At 32.8% G+C, this 24,902-nt stretch overlaps 1 protein-coding gene across 3 annotated transcripts; it reads left to right on the forward strand.

Moving 5' to 3' along the window:
• The first annotated feature begins 1,684 nt into the window (after positions 1–1,684).
• On the forward strand, positions 1,685–16,302 carry LOC127710975 (poly [ADP-ribose] polymerase tankyrase-like). 3 transcript variants are annotated; one of them, XM_052216920.1, is made up of 5 exons: positions 1,685–1,794; positions 5,757–5,980; positions 6,543–6,766; positions 7,374–7,443; positions 15,753–16,302. In XM_052216920.1, exons 2-5 carry the CDS (start codon positions 5,758–5,760, stop codon positions 15,833–15,835), a joined length of 600 nt encoding a protein of 199 aa, XP_052072880.1. In that variant the 5' UTR covers positions 1,685–1,794; position 5,757; the 3' UTR covers positions 15,836–16,302. The 3 variants fall into 3 exon arrangements, with proteins under 3 accessions (XP_052072880.1, XP_052072878.1, XP_052072879.1); XM_052216918.1 differs by lacking the exon at positions 15,753–16,302 and adding an exon at positions 9,027–9,891; XM_052216919.1 differs by lacking the exons at positions 1,685–1,794; positions 15,753–16,302 and adding exons at positions 5,164–5,195; positions 9,027–9,891.
• Positions 16,303–24,902: the final 8,600 nt, after the last annotated feature.

Below are 24,902 nucleotides of genomic sequence, written 5' to 3' on the forward strand. Positions count from 1 at the left end.
TCGTGATCCCTGGTTTTTGTAACTGTGTACCTTTCCAAACCATGAGATGAGTAAGTTCGTGAACTGAATCCTCATTTGGTGGTGCATTAATCCATAGTATGCTTGTAATCTAGTGCAAATAAATTTAAGAATGGTTTTCACAGCTGTTACAAATGCACAACTGTTTCTAAATACGAGAATGCTCAGTGCCTGTTTTAACAAAATTGGTTGTGTATTTTCGGTTTCAATTAAAAATCCATAAAAGTTTCAATGAACTCCTGAAAATAAATCAGTATACGTTCTTGATGGCACATTATTATATTGTAGCACCTGAGTATTACCTTTTTTTTGAAAATATTTCAGTTCACACTCTTATCTTACACTTTGCATTCTACGAAGCGTATCAATAATTTATTTTGACCTAACGTATTTTCAACGTAATAAGACATTTATTGATAAACCAACATAGAACCAACAACCAATTATAACTCAAAATGTTGGCTAAAATAAAATACCAACCATCATCTGTAAACGCCTAATATTGCCCAACGTAGATCCAATGTTGGAAAACCAACGCACTGTTACACGATTCAAACATATTATGCGAAATCTGGCCCAACGTTGAGTTAACGGTTAGTTTGGCAACCCCATCAATGAATCAATTAAATACAAGTCAAATTAAGAATCAACAGAACTTAACCAATAACTGATGTTTTCAAATAAAACAAATACTAACAAGGTTCTTATTATAATCTAGAATGAAACAACGTATTACCAACGTTATTTATAGAGACAAAGATAAACTAACAAAATAGTTACAGCCAACTGCCAATTATCAACCGACATAAAACAAGCATTCAATGATTGCCCAACATAATGGCAACAAGTTATCTGTTAACACCCAACGTTAGCCCATTGTAAGCCCTTATGTTGGAAAACCAATACACTGTTGCACCTATTCAAACAAATATGACATAGTTGGCCTTACCTTGGGGTAACGTTGGTATTTCAACGTTCAACCAACAGTACACATTTTTGCTATATACTGGCCTCAACATTGGCCAAGGTAGGTATGCTATCGGCTATATTCAATCAACAGTTAACCTTCACCTAAGGTTTGCAATTGACATCTAACTTCTTTGCTGATGTTTTAAATTATATGAAAGGTTGTGCGAGATCGACTTCGCATTGTCATTAACTCTGCTTTTGTTCAAACCCACAAAACATAAACTTGTTATTTTGGATATACCTAATTAAAGGTCATGTTCAGTGTATCTTAACTTTAAGTGTTGGCCAGTTTTTAGAAATATGACCGCCTGGACTTTACAATAGGACAATAGACATTATGCTGGTATAAATGTTTGTTAAATACGTGGGCTCGACTCAGAGGAATTAGGTTGTAAATATGATGCATCGAGTAGGTAGAATACTAGGCATCTTGCATGATAAATGTCCTTCCAACAAATATTTTATGGGTTCTGAGATGGCAAAAAAAAACCCGATTTAATATTCCCTCTTTTTTTCTCTCTATTGGGAGTCTGAATTTCCCGTCTTTTGTCACATTTGATAGACCATTCTATTTGGAATCATATTTAATTAGTTTGTGTCCTGAATTTAACATTCTCATTAATCGATAAATCAGTGTATTATTACAAAGGAAGTAAAGACGTATAAATTATTAGATAATGAAAACGAAAGTAGATAATCATGTAGACGTGGAGTTCAGAACTAATGCCATGTTATTTAATAGTTGTTAAACATGGTTAGAAAGCAGTGTATGTCATTAATTTTGCTCGAAACATAAATCAGTACGAGGTGAGTTTTCTAAAAAAAAACAAAATCAATGTTAAACGGTTTTTGTGTTATCAGCTTTTATGTTTACTTGAAAAAAATCTTTTACATGTTATGTTCCTGCAATTTTCTCAAACATACGGAAATGTTCATTTTTGTGAATGCTTAGGTATTTCAACTTTTATTAAATGAATTCTTGAAGGAAATTAAGTTCTCACAACAAAAATTTGAATTACAGATATTTATTTACTAGTTTTTAAATGTTTGTGTAAGGCTATTATAATTTAAATCAATACTCGCTAGAGCATAAGAGGTGTTGTATTTATAGAATACATGTGACCTACGTTTTCGTTGTCAGCAATAAAGATATGATTTCCGTGAAATTGATAGTTTGTGTTGTGCATACACAGAAGGGGTTCTTTAGAAACGATCGAATGTTCTCATGCAAATATAGTTCTTGTTGCAATGGGTACTGGTGGTAGATTGCTAGTCCCCAAAACATTTCGTTTGTGTGATATTTAAAAATGTGAGTATATCATGTATACTTTAAATACTAGATTTAAAAGGATTAATATATACATAAATATTACTCAATCATATAATGTTGCTTCCTTTGCATTAGCAGCACATCACGCTGCTGTCAGCAATTGGGAAATATTTATGTCCTGAAAAAAGAGGCAGAAAAATACTAAGGGGACATTCAAAACTCAAAAGTCAGGGCAAAAAACGCATGACATGAAAAAGACAAACAAGTCTACAAATCACTATATAAAAAACGAACAATTGAGTTACACGAACCCCCACCAAAACTGAGGGAGATCTCAGATGCTCCGAAAGGATAAACAGATCCTGTTCTACCCGTATCACCAGTCATGTTGCTCATGGTAAGCAGGTATGTAATAAAATGCCACAATTCAAATTGTGAAGAATATAACTAGGAACCTTGTTAACGTTAATAACAGGGCCGGTTTCAGGGAGATAGATTTTTGTTTCCACTTGTGACTTCAAACATCTGTGTTATTGTACTTTTTAAATAAAAATAAGAGGATGTTTTATGATTGACAATGAGACAACTATCCACCAAAGTTCAAATGTAGTGGATGTAAGCAATTATAGGCAACCGTACGGCCTTCAACAATGAGAAAAACCCGGCTTTGTGCAGGAAAATTGAGTATGTTGTCTGACATTTATTTGATTGTTTTTTTTTCTGTTTTTGAACTCTGTGTTGTAAAGCAAAAGGTGCAACAAACGTAAGACAAAATTAACATAACTTATTGAAAAGGCAACCATAACGAAACTGACTAAAAAATGTTGATGCAAATGAACTCATCATAAATAACAGGCTGAAAATTTTGTACGCCAGAAGCGCGTTTCGTCTACAAAAGTCTCATCAGTGACGCCCGATTAAAAAAAAATAAAAAGGTCAAATAAAGATCGAAGTTGAAGAAAATTGAGGAGTTTTAGCGGTCACCATAGTAGTTAAGTTCGCATACAAAAAATAAATGGAAATCGCAATAGGAAAGTTTGCTTATTTTTCCTAAATTAGGGTTCAAATTACCAAGAGAAAGTTACATTCAACCTATATTTTTGCAATCAATTTCGGTTGTTAAAAGAGAGGCAAAAGATAACAAAGGGACATTCAAACTCATAAGTCGAAAATAAACTGACAACGCCATGGTCTCGCTGATCTGTAAATCTACGGTTGTTCGTCCTCGTTCAATGTAATCTGAACAGGTTCATATATAGCGTATTGACGTCGTAAAAAGTCCATTATTAATGAATATCTTCCATAAAAAAGACGTTTGTTAAGCAAAATAAAACAAACACTCAACAGACGTTTCAGTGTGAATCTAATATATCTAATATATTGTATTCAGTAAACAATTCGCATATTAAGACCGCACATATTTTACAGAAAAGGTGAAAAGGTAAAAAGTGTAAAATGATAAACATTTTTAACGTTTAAGGTCACAATAGACAAAAAGGCACTTATAGAACAACCAAAACGTTTGCAGTGGGAGACGAAATGACAATTTGAAAACATTTGTTAAGGGACATATTTTCTAAAGAAAATACATAAAAGGCAACGCTAGTTCACCGATGATCAAATCGCACAAATTCATTAAGAACAATCAAATTAAGTATAAAAATAAAACAAATCGCAATCCCATGAACAAAAGGAGCGAGACCAGGTGTATCGGCAAGGTGAACATCCCCTACTTAGCATGCATCAACCACCATGCAAAGCATCAGGTATAAGATGTCACAATTGGGAATAGGAAACATCCGTAAATTTACAGATAGGACGACTATTTTTAAGATCTAAGACCGTGCATGCCAGCATTGAATCGGTCAATCAAATGTGTGACGTTGACCGTAAAACTGACAAATTGTCCATTTCAGTCGGTCTTCCTCATGATCATAACTCTGTTCGAGCAGTTTTTATTTCAGAAGCACACCCTGCTAAGAAGTCCGTAAAATGATAACATGCACGAATGTAACGTATCAATTCAGAATCTAATATATCTAATATATGTATTCAGTAAACAATTCGCATATTAAGACCGCACATATTTTACAGAAAAGGTGAAAAGGTAAAAAGTGTAAAATGATAAACATTTTTAACGTTTAAGATCACAATAGACAAAAAGGCACTTATAGAACAACCCAAACGTTTGAAGTGGGAGACGAAATGACAATTTGAAAACATTTGTTAAGGGACATATTTTCTAAAGAAAATACATAAAAGGCAACGCTAGTTCACCGATGATCAAATCGCATAAATTCATTAAGAACAATCAAATTAAGTAAAAAAATTTAAAAAATCGCAATCCCATAAACAAAAGGCGCGAGACCAGGTGCATCGGCAAGGTGAACCTTCCCGACTTAGCATGCATCAACCACCATGCAAAGAATCAGGTATAAAATGTCGCAATTGGGAATAGGAAACATCCGTAAATTTACAGATAGGACGACTATTTTTAAGATCTAAGACCGTGTATGCCAGCATTGAATCGGTCAATCAAATCAGTTTTATTATTTCAGAAGCACACCCTGCTAAGAAGTCCGTAAAATGATAACATGCACGAATGTAACGTATCAATTCAGATATGTTAATGCCGTACGATGGGACAAAAATTATTTTCTCAGGCAAAGTTGACCTTAGATGAATTTTGCTATTTTTAGGTCACTTTTGGTCATATGGCTCTTCGTGTGTTTATATCGTATACATTCTTGGCTCTCACATTTTTAGATTTGAGCGTTCCAGATGAAGATATTTCCGTAAAAGCACTTTGGACGCACGAAATAAATAAAGTAACTTAGAAATGGGTATTTGACAAGGGGGACGCTGAAATCAAAGTTTTTCATCAATTCTCGTTCGAACATGTTGAAGTCGTCCATCTGTATATAGGTATACTTATCAGGTACGTTCGAAACATTAGCGTAGGTTCACATTTACATATATTTTTTTAAAGCAATTTAAAAACAAAAGTCCAAAAAAATTGTTGACATCTTTTATGGTTAACTTAGCCTGATATGGTTTTACTCCCATCTTTGATACAATTAAACGTTTTTTTCGTTGGTTGATAAAGTTTAAATTTTACTTTGTCATGTTTTATAGATCTTTATAGATTACAAATTTTGTTAAAAAGGTTTTTATAGCCTGATTCTAATGTGTACGTATGTGTTTTTATTACCACAGCCGTTTACACTGCATATGTAAAACAAGGCAAATGCTGCTGTTTTTCTTTTATACTATAGGTCAACTTTAATTCCCTCCTTCCATCGACAAAAAATAATTGTAAACTGCCATATTGTCAATATGTTACTTTTTAGTGCCAATAAACTACGTTTATACAGTCAAGAAGAGAAAACAATGTTCCAAAAAATTGGGGTATGGAGAAAAGTTACGGTTTCATTATACTGCTAATATAAGATAGTCATTGTTGATTTTGGTCTGATATCGTGTTTTTTTTTTCTTACAGAATGACAGCATCTAAGCATTTGGGTTCCACGGAAGAGAAAAATTATTTGAAGCTTTCTCTCTTTTTGGTGGAGATATCACGTTCGGCTATTAAATATATCTTCGACCAAGAATTTTGTCCAGACACATTACAGACAGAAATCACCAAGAACTACTCTAAACTTAAATATCTGAAACAAACGAAAACGATAAGCGCAACACAATGGGACACACTTTTTCTACCAAGTATGTTATGATTTTTAATATGATTTGCATTCAATTAATAAGATGAAACCTCTTTACCGGAAATTTAAAATGGACCAAAACGATTCGAACCAATAACCGGGGGGAAACTGAGGTGCTCCAGAAAGATAAGCAGATCGGTCTCCACTAGTTTTATCTGTTGCGTTACTGTTGTTAAAATCTGTTAACAGGTTGATTACTCCTAATTGGTGGAAAGGCAATGTTAATGACATTTTGGAATATTGATCGATTGTTTAACAGGTTAAACAAAAGTACTAATTAAAACAACTAAATAATGTAAATATTTTGAGGTATTATTGACTAAATCTATTTTCAATCACTGGGTCGATACAGCAGACTGGTCTATCATCATGACATGTCAGATTCATCAATTTTGCGAATATCATTTGCCTACGCAGAGTTTTGTTCCATATCAAATACCTAAGTTCACGTAAATCACAATACAATAAGCTACTAGATAAGTGTACAATAAAGATTGCCCGGTTCTAGGTAAAAGAGTAAGAATTTTATATTAGACTTTTAGTCTTATATTCTTTTTTTTCAGAGGGATTAACTCTTCAGTCTTCTAACTTTGATATTACATTAATGACATGTCTACTACGAAATCTGGCAGCCATCGATGTTGTTGACCGCCAAGTTCCTCAGGTCGACTTCAGCATAGGAACTGCGATATCTACAATAAAATTTTACAGAAATAAGATAGCACACATTCTTGATTGCTCTGTATCAGATATTGTATTCAACGAAATGTTTGACGCTGTGACAAAGGTATCTTTCCAGTAGAACTATATTTACCTTTAAAAGTTCTCCTTCGTGATGTATTGAAAAATAAATTGGCTTTATTTGCGGACAGATTGACTCTTGGGAGGGAAGACCTTCATTAACAAAAATATAGGGCCTCTCCACAGATCCAGAGAAATCAAAGATGAACTACAAAATGCATTAATTTTAAAATTCTTATAATTATGCAATTAAAACAAATTGAATTTCGTGTAACTGTTTTTTTCTTGTCCACAGCCATATGCACGTTCCGTCTACTTTAGACTTATTAATGACTACAGAACCATTACAATTGGAGTCGTGTGCTTTCAGACAAAAACATAGCTTCCCTTGCATACATTGTTATAAAATAACTTTCACTAGAATTGCATCGAAACAACAAGCATAATTTTCAGTGACAATTTCGTTAAGCTGCTGAATAAACACAGGTAAAATACTTTACAATTTAACATTTTTAAATACGATCGTCTTTTCATATATTGATACATTATGTCTACTTGAAACAATTTTTTCCATTCAGTAAAAAAAAGAGGTTAAGATTTAAAAGAATGGAAGTCTGTCACTGAAAATTCGTTCTCTCTAATTCATATTTCAGGCAATTGTCAAACTAAATCCAGCACTAAGTGGAGAATGTGAGTCAATAAGGCATGGATCATTTTATAAACGTAAGTTTAAACAATATCACCATTTATCGATACCACTGCTGGTGAACAGTTAGTTCCCGATGGTATTATCTGCGAAGGTACTGACATGTTTTTTGGACAAATATAAAAAAAACTCCCCTTTCATGCATTAAGAAATAATCAAGAAATTAAGGTTCCAACTCCCTCATACAAAGTTGACCTTAGCTGAGTTAGGCTATTCCTTAAAGGCTTTTGATCATATAGCTCCTTACATATCATGTATTTATACGTATTTTTACATCCCATGCTTGAAATGTTTGAATTTCAGCGTTCCTGATGAATGAGGGTTTAACATGTTTGTGAGCACTCAACCCTACCAAAACCTGTGACAATGGTTTACATTTCTAACAACAAATATTAAAAACAAACTGAATATAACAGTTGAAAAGAGCTCGACTTCTCAAATCGGTACTAAGCAAAAAATGAAATAAAAATAAAATTATAAAAACATTCATAGCAACTGAAAGTTCAAAGTCATATTTCAACTAATAAATATAAATCTTCTTCACTTTGACAAGAATATCAATAAGAACACTTCCGCAGTTAGGAGTTGATGAAAAAAAAAGCTTGACCAATAAAATATAGTTATTGACATGATGTACAATCCATATTGGAACATGTATTAAAGTATTAAAAGTTAATTCAATGCTAGTAATGACAATTAAAAGATGTTACTTCAATGTTAAATTGATAATAACATTAACGGGAACAATTTTACAGCGCAAGATGCTTTTTTCGACAATTAATGACCCTTCAGTGATGATCGAGGCCTAATTATTTCAAAATCCAAAAAAATTAAAATGGATTACTGCTCTCATATTGTTATGGGAGTATCATTTGTAAACGAATTAGGTATAAATATTTTCTTTATTTTCATCTCATCTGGCCGAAGATCAGTATTATGTTTTGTTATTATTTGGCGTCCGTTGTTCGTCTGTAGTCAGGTTACTTAAAAAAAATATCCAGTGAAACCATTGAACCCATTGAAATTATTCATTTCATGATTGATCTGTTATGTGGTCATCATGTCTAAAATTAAACATTAGTTTTAAATCTAAGTAAATGTTTAATTTCTTGAAAACCATAATACGTTCTAAAATTCAAACGGGACAAAAAATTTCAGAATGTCTAGATCTATATATACTCTATGTTCTTCAAATTTTTTTAGACGATTCTTTAGACTTCTCTGACTTATAGATGATAATCAATAAATCAGAGAGCTCAACTAGAAAAATAACACGCTTAAAAAATCAAATGAATAAAAAAAGAATAAAAAGTATAAGACTTTTACATATTAGATCAAGATAGTAGTTAAACAAATAAACAGTTTTTAAAATAGTTCCTTGGCCATGCAAGTTCAAAAATACAAATCATGTACAAAATTTTGGGTTCACCATTTAACAATGGTATCAAGCGCACTTTCCCATTCTAGCGAATAATGAAAACAAAAATATTTACTTCAAATCTTGAGCGCATATAAGTTATTCACTAAAGAGGTAAAATTTCATAAGAAATACAATGAAGGTAGTACTATCTCGTTAATATCTTTTTTCTTAATTCTACAGACTTGGGAAACTTAACAGCACTGCATGATATGTGTCATGATGGAAATTTTGAATTGGCAAAACTGTTGATTCAACAAGGATTACCAGTAAATGAGGAAATCTATTTGGGTTTAACACCACTTCATTTATCATCGCACGAAGGTCACACAAACATTGTTGAACTTTTACTCAATCATGGTGCAAAGGCTGTAGTAAACAATGGAAATATATCTGGCTCCACGCCATTACATTTTGCTTCTCATGAGGGCCATAAAGATACTGTTGACATTTTGCTTCAGCATGGAGCAGATCTACATCAAGGAAATAACAATCATTCCAGACCAATACATTTAGCAACTCATGAAAATCATATCGATACTGTGAAATTCTTCATTGAAAAAGACGCAAACGTCAACGACATCAATAAGAACGGTTCCACGCCACTGCATTTGGCAAGTTATAATAATCTTAAAGAAATGGCAGAGTTCCTGATTAAAAATGGCGCCGACGTAAACAGAGCAAAATTAGACAAACGTACGCCATTACATGTTGCTTGTAGAGCTGGTAACCCTGAAATTGTAAGTCTATTGGTTAAAAATAAAGCATTGGTAGATCAAACAGATAATGATGGCCGAACACCTTTGTCTTATGCCAAAGACAATGGAAACAGAGAAATAATCTCAATTTTACAGACAATAGATCATTCTTCGGAAAATGATAAAAATGCGTTTTATATGTTTATGCTTTTCTCTAGTGTGATCATTATTTGCGGTGTGTTGAAGCGCTATGTTTAAAAGAAAACCGCTATTTGTAATAGAAAAAAATCGAAGGCCGTACGGTGACCTATAGTTGTTAATTTCTGTGTGATTTGGTCTCTTGTGGAGAGTTGTCTCATTGGCATTAGGGTTCAAATTACCAAGAGAAAGTTACATTCAACCTATATTTTTGCAATCAATTTCGGTTGTTAAAAGAGAGGCAAAAGATACCAAAGGGACATTCAAACTCATAAGTCGAAAATAAACTGACAACGCCATGGTCTCGCTGATCTGTAAATCTACGGTTGTTCGTCCTCGTTCAATGTAATCTGAACAGGTTCATATATAGCGTATTGACGTCGTAAAAGTCCATTATTAATGAATATCTTCCATAAAAAAGACGTTTGTTAAGCAAAATAAAACAAACACTCAACAGACGTTTCAGTGTGAATCTAATATATCTAATATATTGTATTCAGTAAACAATTCGCATATTAGAGGTTTCTCAACATCTTACGAACGAAACAAAATTGACCTAACTTGACGTAACTTGCCGTAACGAAAAAAGAGGGAGCAGTAATTTATTCAATAATTTTGGACTATCGGTTGTGATCTTCTTCCCCTTGAAATTTCTTTTACATAAAAAATATATACATTTTGGAATTTGTAAGACCATTTTGAGTCGTAATGATATACAATTTACGGTTTAATCAAAACAGTTGAAAATCTAATTGATCAATAAATTATGGCGCAAACATGAGCTAAAACTAATCTACGCGTGAACGCCTCTAGTTTTTATAATTTGAAAAAAAAACATCCTCGGATCCGGGGTAACTTCGTTGCCCCAACTCTAAAATCCAAATGATCACTTCTTGACCTTAAATGATTATAACTGATTTATATTCTAGCTAAACTGATAAAGTCAAGAAGATAACTAAAGGGAAACATTGAAGTAAATATTTGAAAAAAAGCCAAAAAAAAAAGATAACACTTTAAAAAGATGTTCTGTAATGTATTTAGGTTTTTTGGTTTGTTTTGTTTTCATTGCAGCTCTTATTTTCTTTGTTAGTATATATATATAATTATTTTGTGGGGTTTTTTTTTTGCTTTCGTGGAGTTTATATGGAATGCTGTATATGTTTTTCTTCGGTTTTTATTATAGAATTTACAGAAAATGTACCTTTTAAAAACTATGTAACTATCAGTTTTGTTAGTGTTGTAGCACTCATACTTTCAACAAGAATACACAAAACTTTATAACTTTACGATTGATCGAGTGCACCTTTATATTTCTGTAACTTATTCCCTAAAAATGATTTAAAAGCAAGTCGGACCAATTGGACCTAGTGCACATTGAGACTTTCCTGTTGAGTGCTTTATTCTAGGAGACAGAATTTACCCAAACTCACTCTCCTTTATTCGTTCCATATTTATAAAGAATGTGTGAGTACAGTGGCGGATCCAGAACTTTTCATAAGGGGGGCCCGCTGACTGACCTACGAGGGGGCCCCCTCCAGTCATGCTACAGTGATTCCCTATATAATCAACAAATTTTTCCCACAAAAGGTGGGCCCCCTACCCCTGGATCCGCCTATGCCAGGATATAATAAATGAAAAATACTAAACTCGTGTCATATCATGATCAATCACTTTTCAATCCTTTAACAAACCGCTAATCTCGTCGTGACAAGCAAGGAATACTTGCAACAGAACGCTAAACACCCAACCATCAATCAAATGAAATGCAAACAAGACGCGGGGATTTTTTTAACTGCATTACAAACTGACAATGTTCTGTTTAAATGGACAAGGGAGATAAATCGAACGCATATATTCGACATGTAAACAAACGAAACCCAACGTAAGAATACGTAACATTCAACAAAAGAAAATAAATTGGAACACCGATGTTTAACCACAAAAATAAAATGCAAGGTGGCAAAAAGACTATGCAACTGTTAACTGTTTTCTTTAAACACACTGCACTATCGGTAGACATTTATCGTGGATTTTATTATAACAAAATTACTGCTCCTTAACGATACGTTCGTAGAGTTTCGTCCGTTCGTAAGATGTTGAGAAACCTCTATTAAGACCGCACATATTTTACAGAAAAGGTGAAAAGGTAAAAAGTGTAAAATGATAAACATTTTTAACGTTTAAGGTCACAATAGACAAAAAGGCACTTATAGAACAACCAAAACGTTTGCAGTGGGAGACGAAATGACAATTTGAAAACATTTGTTAAGGGACATATTTTCTAAAGAAAATACATAAAAGGCAACGCTAGTTCACCGATGATCAAATCGCACAAATTCATTAAGAACAATCAAATTAAGTATAAAAATAAAACAAATCGCAATCCCATGAACAAAAGGAGCGAGACCAGGTGTATCGGCAAGGTGAACATCCCCTACTTAGCATGCATCAACCACCATGCAAAGCATCAGGTATAAGATGTCACAATTGGGAATAGGAAACATCCGTAAATTTACAGATAGGACGACTATTTTTAAGATCTAAGACCGTGCATGCCAGCATTGAATCGGTCAATCAAATGTGTGACGTTGACCGTAAAACTGACAAATTGTCCATTTCAGTCGGTCTTCCTCATGATCATAACTCTGTTCGAGCAGTTTTTATTTCAGAAGCACACCCTGCTAAGAAGTCCGTAAAATGATAACATGCACGAATGTAACGTATCAATTCAGAATCTAATATATCTAATATATGTATTCAGTAAACAATTCGCATATTAAGACCGCACATATTTTACAGAAAAGGTGAAAAGGTAAAAAGTGTAAAATGATAAACATTTTTAACGTTTAAGATCACAATAGACAAAAAGGCACTTATAGAACAACCCAAACGTTTGAAGTGGGAGACGAAATGACAATTTGAAAACATTTGTTAAGGGACATATTTTCTAAAGAAAATACATAAAAGGCAACGCTAGTTCACCGATGATCAAATCGCATAAATTCATTAAGAACAATCAAATTAAGTAAAAAAATTTAAAAAATCGCAATCCCATGAACAAAAGGCGCGAGACCAGGTGCATCGGCAAGGTGAACCTTCCCGACTTAGCATGCATCAACCACCATGCAAAGAATCAGGTATAAAATGTCGCAATTGGGAATAGGAAACATCCGTAAATTTACAGATAGGACGACTATTTTTAAGATCTAAGACCGTGTATGCCAGCATTGAATCGGTCAATCAAATCAGTTTTATTATTTCAGAAGCACACCCTGCTAAGAAGTCCGTAAAATGATAACATGCACGAATGTAACGTATCAATTCAGATATGTTAATGCCGTACGATGGGACAAAAATTATTTTCTCAGGCAAAGTTGACCTTAGATGAATTTTGCTATTTTTAGGTCACTTTTGGTCATATGGCTCTTCGTGTGTTTATATCGTATACATTCTTGGCTCTCACATTTTTAGATTTGAGCGTTCCAGATGAAGATATTTCCGTAAAAGCACTTTGGACGCACGAAATAAATAAAGTAACTTAGAAATGGGTATTTGACAAGGGGGACGCTGAAATCAAAGTTTTTCATCAATTCTCGTTCGAACATGTTGAAGTCGTCCATCTGTATATAGGTATACTTATCAGGTACGTTCGAAACATTAGCGTAGGTTCACATTTACATATATTTTTTTAAAGCAATTTAAAAACAAAAGTCCAAAAAAATTGTTGACATCTTTTATGGTTAACTTAGCCTGATATGGTTTTACTCCCATCTTTGATACAATTAAACGTTTTTTTCGTTGGTTGATAAAGTTTAAATTTTACTTTGTCATGTTTTATAGACCTTTATAGATTACAAATTTTGTTAAAAAGGTTTTTATAGCCTGATTCTAATGTGTACGTATGTGTTTTTATTACCACAGCCGTTTACACTGCATATGTAAAACAAGGCAAATGCTGCTGTTTTTCTTTTATACTATAGGTCAACTTTAATTCCCTCCTTCCATCGACAAAAAATAATTGTAAACTGCCATATTGTCAATATGTTACTTTTTAGTGCCAATAAACTACGTTTATACAGTCAAGAAGAGAAAACAATGTTCCAAAAAATTGGGGTATGGAGAAAAGTTACGGTTTCATTATACTGCTAATATAAGATAGTCATTGTTGATTTTGGTCTGATATCGTGTTTTTTTTTTCTTACAGAATGACAGCATCTAAGCATTTGGGTTCCACGGAAGAGAAAAATTATTTGAAGCTTTCTCTCCTTTTGGTGGAGATATCACGTTCGGCTATTAAATATATCTTCGACCAAGAATTTTGTCCAGACACATTACAGACAGAAATCACCAAGAACTACTCTAAACTTAAATATCTGAAACAAACGAAAACGATAAGCGCAACACAATGGGACACACTTTTTCTACCAAGTATGTTATGATTTTTAATATGATTTGCATTCAATTAATAAGATGAAACCTCTTTACCGGAAATTTAAAATGGACCAAAACGATTCGAACCAATAACCGGGGGGAAACTGAGGTGCTCCAGAAAGATAAGCAGATCGGTCTCCACTAGTTTTATCTGTTGCGTTACTGTTGTTAAAATCTGTTAACAGGTTGATTACTCCTAATTGGTGGAAAGGCAATGTTAATGACATTTTGGAATATTGATCGATTGTTTAACAGGTTAAACAAAAGTACTAATTAAAGCAACTAAATAATGTAAATATTTTGAGGTATTATTGACTAAATCTATTTTCAATCACTGGGTCGATACAGCAGACTGGTCTATCATCACAACAAATATTAAAAACAAACTGAATATAACAGTTGAAAAGAGCTCGACTTCTCAAATCGGTACTAAGCAAAAAATGAAATAAATATAAAATTATAAAAACATTCATAGCAACTGAAAGTTCAAAGTCATATTTCAACTAATAAATATAAATCTTCTTCACTTTGACAAGAATATCAATAAGAACACTTCCGCAGTTAGGAGTTGATGAAAAAAAAAGCTTGACCAATAAAATATAGTTATTGACATGATGTACAATCCATATTGGAACATGTATTAAAGTATTAAAAGTTAATTCAATGCTAGTAATGACAATTAAAAGATGTTACTTCAATGTTAAATTGATAATAACATTAACGGGAACAATTTTACAGCGCAAGATGCTTTTTTCGACAATTAATGACCCTTCAGTGATGATCGAGGCCTAATTATTTCAAAATCCAAAAAAATTAAAATGGATTACTGCTCTCATATTGTTATGGGAGTATCATTTGTAAACGAATTAGGTATAAATATTTTCTTTATTTTCATCTCATCTGGCCGAAGATCAGTATTAGGTTTTGTTATTATTTGGCGTCCGTTGTTCGTCTGTAGTCAGGTTACTTAAAAAAATATCCAGTGAAACCATTGAACCCATTGAAATTATTCATTTCATGATTGATCTGTTATGTGGTCATCATGTCTAAAATTAAACATTAGTTTTAAATCTAAGTAAATGTTTAATTTCTTGAAAACCATAATACGTTCTAAAATTCAAACGGGACAAAAAATTTCAGAATGTCTAGATCTATATATACTCTATGTTCTTCAAATTTTTTTAGACGATTCTTTAGACTTCTCTGACTTATAGATGATAATCAATAAATCAGAGAGCTCAACTAGAAAAATAACACGCTTAAAAAATCAAATGAATAAAAAAAGAATAAAAAGTATAAGACTTTTACATATTAGATCAAGATAGTAGTTAAACAAATAAACAGTTTTTAAAATAGTTCCTTGGCCATGCAAGTTCAAAAATACAAATCATGTACAAAATTTTGGGTTCACCATTTAACAATGGTATCAAGCGCACTTTCCCATTCTAGCGAATAATGAAAACAAAAATATTTACTTCAAATCTTGAGCGCATATAAGTTATTCACTAAAGAGGTAAAATTTCATAAGAAATACAATGAAGGTAGTATTATCTCGTTAATATCTTTTTTCTTAATTCTACAGACTTGGGAAACTTAACAGCACTGCATGATATGTGTCATGATGGAAATTTTGAATTGGCAAAACTGTTGATTCAACAAGGATAACCAGTAAATGAGGAAAACTATTTGGGTTTAACACCACTTCATTTATCGTCGCACGAAGGTCACACAAACATTGTTGAACTTTTACTCAATCATGGTGCAAAGGCTGTAGTAAACAATGGAAATATATCTGGCTCCACGCCATTACATTTTGCTTCTCATGAGGGCCATAAAGATACTGTTGACATTTTGCTTCAGCATGGAGCAGATCTACATCAAGGAAATAACAATCATTCCAGACCAATACATTTAGCAACTCATGAAAATCATATCGATACTGTGAAATTCTTCATTGAAAAAGACGCAAACGTCAACGACATCAATAAGAACGGTTCCACGCCACTGCATTTGGCAAGTTATAATAATCTTAAAGAAATGGCAGAGTTCCTGATTAAAAATGGCGCCGACGTAAACAGAGCAAAATTAGACAAACGTACGCCATTACATGTTGCTTGTAGAGCTGGTAAACCTGAAATTGTTAGTCTATTGGTTAAAAATAAAGCATTGGTAGATCAAACAGATAATGATGGCCGAACACCTTTGTCTTATGCCAAAGACAATGGAAACAGAGAAATAATCTCAATTTTACAGACAATAGATCATTCTGCGGAAAATGATAAAAATGCGTTTTATATGTTTATGCTTTTCTCTAGTGTGATCATTATTTGCGGTGTGTTGAAGCGCTATGTTTAAAAGAAAACCGCTATTTGTAATAGAAAAAAATCGAAGGCCGTACGGTGACCTATAGTTGTTATTTTCTGTGTAATTTGGTCTCTTGTGGAGAGTTGTCTCATTGGCATTCATACCACATCTTCTTATTTTTATATTAATATACTCAATTAGCTTCCGCTTCGTACTTTATTTGGCTTTTGTAGACAAAACGCGAGTCTGGCGCAAAAAAAATTAATCCTGCTATCTATGGTGAGTTTATATAGATCATATGACGCGAAGTGAAATAAAATCGAATGGATTTACTGGTGTTTTGTTGCATAGTTTTATTTTGATGGAATATGCACCAAAAAAAAAGCTTCTATGATTCATATAGTTCATATTTTGTATTGATTGAATCAAAAATGTGTAAAACTTTTTTTTTTATCTATTAAAAGACAAAAAAGAATATGAAGTATCAATTCATGATATACAATCAATTAAAACACATGGAAAAAATCAAAAGCAAAGGAACAAGCACTTTTCTTGATGTTCTTCAACTTGAAGTTTCATTCTTAAATGTTAGTTGAGGAAGAACGAATGACAAAAAAATCGGAATGTCCTGCTATTGTACTGGTATTTGAATGACGTTTTAGAGATAAAAATTTCGATGCACCAAGCTACTAGTTCGTAAAGAACACGTAATTAATTAAAGCATCGAAACTTAACATTATATTTTAGATTTCCAGTTTGTGTAATCCCTGACATCAGAATAAGGTCTGTTTGAATTGCCTTGTAGCTTAACTTGAAAAATGTTCATTTTGCTGCATATCAATCGATTTTGTTTGTTTTTTTCCCTGAACTTCTCTTATCTACCCGCACTTATATACGGATAATTGACATGTTCCTTAGAGGTATACACCCAGTAGAAAAATAAATTCAAGTTAGTACTCGTGAAATTAATCACAAAGCTATATTTTAAACGAGTTTTCAACAAAGCTTTTTTAACCATCGTTTGCTATATAAGGATGGAAATGATATGGAAATTTTGTTTTCATTCCATATTATTTTATTGTTACCATTTACCAAAACGTTTTTTAAATACGTTTTGTAAAAGAATTAAGAAATGTGTCAAGTTTTGGTTTTTGGTCGCGACTGAACGCGATGAAAGTCAATCCAAAAACACGTGTTGCACGCGCGGAAATCTTAGAATACGCTTTAAACAGTGATGAATATTAATATAGAAAAAATTTGACAATATCGGTATCTATAACTTATATACTTTTTAAACCATTTTCATGAGAAAAAGAGGCTACATCTGAATTGTTATTTTCATAAACATCTTTTGTTATGAAGGAAAACAGTTACTTAAAAGAAGGTGCTAAAACATTTCCTCGATCAGTTCCATCCAAAATTTATCGATTAAAATAAAATATGAATAAAGGCAACAGTAGTATACCGGTGTTCAAAATTCATAAATCGATTGAGGGGAAACAACTCCTGGTTACAAACTAAAACCGAGGGAAACACATCAACTATAAGAGGAAAACAAAGGAACAACAGGAACACTGAAGTGCAACAAAAACAAACGCCAACATACATAGAAACGAACTATTTGATAACAACTGCCATATTCCTGACTTGGTACAGGACATTTTAAGAAAAAATGGTGGGTTGAACCTGGTTTAATGGCTAACCAAACCTCCCGCTTTATGACAATATTAAAAAATATTGCTAAAATGACAACACTACATGACAGAAATACAGCACAAACACAAGCAAAAACATTCATCACAGAGAAACGCACAAACAATTAATATAATAGTCGACACAATATGCAAACCGCAGAACAACAACGAACATATTCCATCAACGACAGACACCACAGGATATCACAAACATTGACGCGCTTACGTAACTAACATGCAATCTCGAACTTTATACAATTATTTTCACAATACTCGTCCAACAATTTTGATGACAATGATGGTATTAAAAGGCAATTTTATAATTATTTGGACTACAAACGATAAGACATAACACGTTATCCAACCCAAACCTTCAAACATAAAAAATAAATACATGAATGTTGCATGTACAAAATACCGAGACACGTCGTATAGCAATGTAAATTCACACTCGGTATAACAGTCATATTCTGGAATATGACAATGATGGTATTGAAAGGCAATTTTATAATTATTTGGACAATAAACGATAAGACATAAAACATTATTCAACCGAAACCATAACAAAAACTTTAAAAATAAATACATGAATGTTGGATGTATAAAATACCGAGACACGTCGTATAGCAATGCAAATTCACACTCGGTATAACAGTCATATTCGGGAATAGGTCACGTTCGGTACTTAGAAGACAGACGACATAGATGTTAAACCACAATCTAAGACGTGGTAAAAATGTCATTAGTTAGTTTAGACACAGACACATCGTATATATCAACCAATTCGTGATGGTGTCCATAAAATTTACGGACTGTCATTTTTAATCTTTCCTCCTCATAACTCTGATGGAGCAGTTTCTGCGTAAGGAGCACACTTCTGTATATGAAGTCAGTATAGTGTGAACATGCTCGAGCATAACTTATCAATTGAGATATGTAAACATCATATGACGGAGCAGAGGGTATTATGTTACTGCTGAGAAATGGGAAATTGATAATTAGGAAGTTGAAATCATCCCGTTTGTCATAGATTTTAGTGTGAAGTCGTCCATCTGTGTCAATATTGAGGGAAAGATCAAGGAATGAAACAGTCCTTCTTGTATCAGTAGTATCCTTAATTTCAAGTTCACTGTGATATATGAGATGCAAGTACTGACTGAAATATGGGTTATTCAGTGATAGGACATCATCAATATATCTGAAAGTAAAATTAAAGAATTTTGCAAGGTGCTTTTTCTTTTTGTCTTTTAGAAGGTTCTGAATGAATTCTGCTTCATACGAGTACAAAAACAAGTAGGCCAGAAGGTGTGCACAATTAGTACACATTGGAATACGACTGTCTGTTGAAATATCAATCCTCCAAACTCAACAAATTTATTGTCAATTAAAAAGTCCAGCATTTTGATAATATCATCTTCACTATATTTTCTGATAGAATCAGTGTGGTTCTTCACAAAATAAGAATTATTATAACCCAAAACAAGAAATTCATATCTACGATTCCCATTTTTATAGAAAAAGCTCTGTTTAATGAGATGGTAAAGTCGATCTTTCAATTGAGCATGGGGAATAGTAGTGTAAAGCGTAGAAAAATCAAAGGTCTTAATGTTGCTACAAAATTGCAGAGATTGTGATCTGATATTTAGCAGTAGATCTTTAGAACTTTTGAGAATCCACATCTGAATGACACCACTGGTTGATTATATCTCGTCATAATATTTTTGAAGGCAATCTTTTATTATAGAAAGAATAGTAGTCAACACTTTAGAAAGATGTTAAGTCGAACATATTGATGATCCAGCTATGTATCGTTCTTTATACGGAGTTTTGTGAAGTTTTGGTATCCAGTATAATGACGGTAGATTTTCTTCGTTTTCTTTGATGTTAATACCAAATGAAAGAAGGACAGATTTGTGATTTTGTAAAATTTCATCCTTTGTAAATGATGTTAAAGAATATGTAGGATTACCAGTTGTGCTGTTTATTCCAAGCTCTTTTGTGAGACATTGCAAATAATGGTTTTTACATACGAAGACAATATTATTGGAGGCTTTATCTGCTGGAACAACGACATATTTGTCATGCAAAGAGGATAAAGCATCCACAACCTCCGGGTTCTTGAAAGGGTTAAAAACCCTTGTGCTCATAGTACATCGTAGTTTCTGAGTGCCCTTCTGAATGCATGATCGAATAGCTTTGATCCATTCAGACAAAGTGTCCAGTTCTGGTTCATCTGGTTCGCGCTTTACCCATTTCCTAGCATAGTCCTCAACTGCATCCATCAGTAACCTGAAGTTCTTTTTCCAGTTGATGGGCTTGGGAATTCTGTATTTTGGTCCCTTGGCTAACAACCCTCTTACTTGTTCATTGGTAACGATGCCAAAGTCGCCAGTGATAACATGACCAGCTGGACTATACTTGTATTTTGACGATGCACATGAGCAATCCGGAGGTTTGGATTTCACATCTTTGAGGTTAAAGGCCTCTAAAACCCTCTTATGGTTGAAAATCTTGGATGCAATAGACTTGGTGTACGTATATGAAATTACAGGTGTAGCTTTATTTTTGGATTAATCAGGTATAGTTTTATTTTTGGAGTAATCAGGTATAGTTTTTTGTACAGATTTCTGGTGGCAAATATTACTAATATTGATAGCATCTAAACCTTTATTGGCGAATTCTACTTTAAAAAAATTACGTTTTTCCTCATTTTGGAAGTAGTTGTTACGGGTTTGAATAGTCTATGGTTAGCAATGTCCATGATTATTGAAACTAATCTATACAAAACAGAATTAGAATCAATGACGGAAGTATTTTGGGCCTCTTGAAATAGTAAATAAAGTTAAGATAATGGAATAGATTAAAATTTAGTTCTGATATGGCGAATGCCTAAAGGTTTTTGAACAGAGGACAACAGACTATCAATTGTCACGGTGTGAATAGCGGGTGGTGTATAATTTCTGTGACCATGACTTCTATTTCGTCGAGCAGAAGTGTTAAATAATTGTAACTTATTGGCAGTACTACACATGGAACTAGACAAAATACCTACACCATCAATTTTGTCATTGCATCCATATGGAATGGCTGTTCCCAACTCTCTTATCTAAAAGTCTTCTCTTTGTAGACGATATGGTGTACTCAATATGGGGTCATTTGTTGAATGATATATTTTCTCTATAATCCGGACTTTCATTGAAACAATAGAATGGTCAGGCTGATTAAAATGTTTATAGAGAAATTTGTTGTTATTTGGATCATTAACATTAGACCGATGGTCATTCATTCTAAAATTGAGTCTTTGTCGAGTTTCCCCGACGTAGATCAGTCCAATGAGACGATCTTACTTTTAGTTGGTATAAATGAGATTCTTCCTAAATAGAGAGTAAACTGCTCTGTCTTCGAAAAGTTATATGGCTGTTTTCTTCTTTATGCAGGATTTATATTTCAGATCTAAACAAAATTACTCTTTTAGAACATGTAGAAGGAAGCATTGATGATATAAGTGTATAAGTACAAGCGGCTTTTTCCTCTTGGTTATTTTTTTTTTCGAAGGGGGTCAGAACTTTAGAATTTAATCTGCGGTATGCATACCAATAAAATTCAACAAAACTGTTGGGACCGGTAATGAAAAAGCAGAAAGGCCAGTTAATAATCAATAATTAATTGAATTACAGATTAATGGAAAATGATGTCTCCCATAAAGTGAAAACATTCTTATGATGCTTACCGACTGAACATCAAACGTAAAAACAATGCATAACAAAATAGGAAATACATCTATATGTTGAAAATTTACGTATTAGCGTGCATTCCATGAAGTCACAATTAGCACACATTTCGATTATCCACAAATAGTCAATGATAACAGTTAAATTTCCATATTTTGTTTTACTGGAACACAAAAAAATCTTTTATTATATTGTTTTTTATAACATTTAACATATCTTACTTGAATATTTAGCTTGTCGCAGCATGTGCTCTATGGTTCCCAGGCCTAAATTTGGTTACAATGAAGACGATTGTGGCAAATTTCACCAAAATCTCTACTAAATGCCTATTTGAGTTATCAATTTTGACAATTTATAAGAAAAACTATACAAAAAAAGTTCAATTTCACATTCTTAAGTTTTCATCAACTTGAAATATTTTTTTTTATTTTGATACAATAGACTTAATATTCGGGCCGAATATGGCCCTTACAAAACATACTAATTTATCAAGAACGTGCAAGAGAAGGTCATTCCTCCAGGTAAGAAATTTTAGTGTTTATTATATTATTTGCAGCACGCACTACATAATATGTATATGTTCTCTGTAACATTCTGGTTTTTACGAGAATAAAGCATTCATTCATTCGATAATCTCTGTAAACCTTTTTCACAACTTGTTTAGACTTGATGTGATTTACACCTTGGCATATGGCATAGGCATCAATCCTTTCTATTGTTAAAGACCTATTTTGAACTCTATATATTTTTATGACTTTTGGTTATGTTACTGTGTCATTGTCATTGTCATTGTCATTGGCATTGTCACTGTCATTGCCACTGTCATTGTCATTATGCTTTTATTCACTTAAGGGTAAAGAAAAAAACAAATATGTTTTCTTCTTCCCTCTAATTTTGATGTATCCATAGAAAATGTATTGGCATTAAGGGTATTTGAGTATATATAACTAAAATGTCTGTATTGTAGGACGGCAAAATGCTTTTTCATACAGTTTGCGAGCATTCACTGATACTGTTTTTATTCTGTATTCTTTTACTTTGTATCGATGGTCGGTAATACCGGTTATACCGGTATCATCGAGATATGTGTTTTTTTAAACTGGTTTTTATAACATATGTTCTCGTATATACTTTTGTCATTCCATTGAGTGCTAAAATCTAGTGTAATCCAATAAAAGTCATGTGCCAGTCTACAGTCGGGAAATTTCGTCAGTTATTGTCTATGAATATATATCTTGTAGGGACCAAACTGTTTCTTTATTAAAAGTTCAATCATGACATGAGAACTTCCTTCAACATAAACAGAATTATACCTCTTAAAATGTTTGGCCCTTTTCTGTGCATAGCACTATCATATAACGCTTGTAATATCATTACATGTGTATGCCATATCTAATTATATGATCTCCTTGATATAATAATAAATGTCTTCCTTAGGCAACATTTGTCAGAAAAAATTTGGCTATTCTGATTAGGCCTCTATTGCTTGTGATCGCGAAAGTTTTGTCTGTCCAAACTTTTGGTTTCCAGCTTACTTGATGAAGATTATTTCAGAAACATGTGACGTGTGCAATAAATTCAGTATCTAACAAACCACTTTCATGTAATAATACATCATGGAAATGAGGGCCATATAGCAGTTTATGGATCGTCATCCATTGTTTATAGAGGGTTTAAAGAGATGACCAAACTGTCAATAAATGTAATTTGTCCCGAGGTAATACGAACTTTTTGTTATACCATTTATTGCTGTTACTGTTAACAAGTCAATTTGTGTCTTTCCCTTGAATCCGAATTACAATTTCAATATACTACTTTTTACGCTTTAATGTCCTATTGAAACGACTCAAAAACATTTTTGAAATCAATGTGAAACATATGGCGAAATTAAATAATTATCCAATCATTAAGGTAGATCGGGGTTCTTCTGTCATTTTGGATTGTAAAATAACAGAACACAATCGGAATTTTCCATGTAGAATGTATACCAAAAAATCTGGCAATTTTGTACAACCTGCAGCATTAAAAAAATACTCCGGTTCAGCCATACTATCATATTTTTGATAAAAAAAAGCTTGATATAAATTAAATTTTGGCAAATTGTTATAATAAAATCTATCGAATTAATTTAGAACCCTACTACCCTAAGTGGAAAACATGTTAAGATTGTTTTTGAAAACCTTTTCCGTACACGTTAAGGCGGCAGAGGGCATTTAAGCCTATTGATAGGACATTTAGCGAAAATTCGGACTTTTAAGCGCCAAAGTATAACCCATGTTAGCGAAAAATGATTAGCCCATTTGAGCAAAAGTGAAATTATCAATGCTTATTTTAGCGACAGCAACTAATTCATTATAGAAAAAAAATAATGGAATTAGGACAGCACAATATAAAAAATATCATGTCCATTGAAATACAGCACTAAAAATATAATAGGTTAACTCAAATGTTACAAGTCCGATCAAGCCTGGAATTTATATTGCAGAGAACGCACGTAATGGGCTCTTGATATACCTCATACACAATACCGTTCATAGAATTGCAATAATAACTGCTCCTTCTCTTTATCTTGTCTAGATCGAGGTGCGCATTCATCTATACTTATTTGCATCATTCAACCAGGTAAGTTTTCGCTAAAATGGGCTACCGAAAATACAAGTGTACATATTAATCCTGCGCTAAAATGGGCTCTAATGTCTGCGCTAAAATTTCCCCTAGTAGTTAAAAATATTTGGCTAAAATGTCCTACGCCCCATTAAGGATGTATAATATAATATAGTCATTAGTGCACCTATACGACAAAATAATCATCAGTGGTTCAATAGAAAAATTAAAGCTAAACGAGTACGCCCCGTTATTCAACTACAGTCTCCCCGTTAAAAAAAGAATGAATTGTGAAAATATTCCAGGATTGTCAACATTTATTGAAACTATAAATTTAGGTACAAGTTATACTACTGTCTTGAAACTATTAGAATTAAAATTAAACAACAATATTTACAG

The sequence above is a fragment of the Mytilus californianus genome, unplaced genomic scaffold, assembly GCF_021869535.1.
Source record: "Mytilus californianus isolate M0D057914Y unplaced genomic scaffold, xbMytCali1.0.p SCAF_8, whole genome shotgun sequence".
NCBI lineage: Eukaryota > Metazoa > Mollusca > Bivalvia > Mytilida > Mytilidae > Mytilus > Mytilus californianus.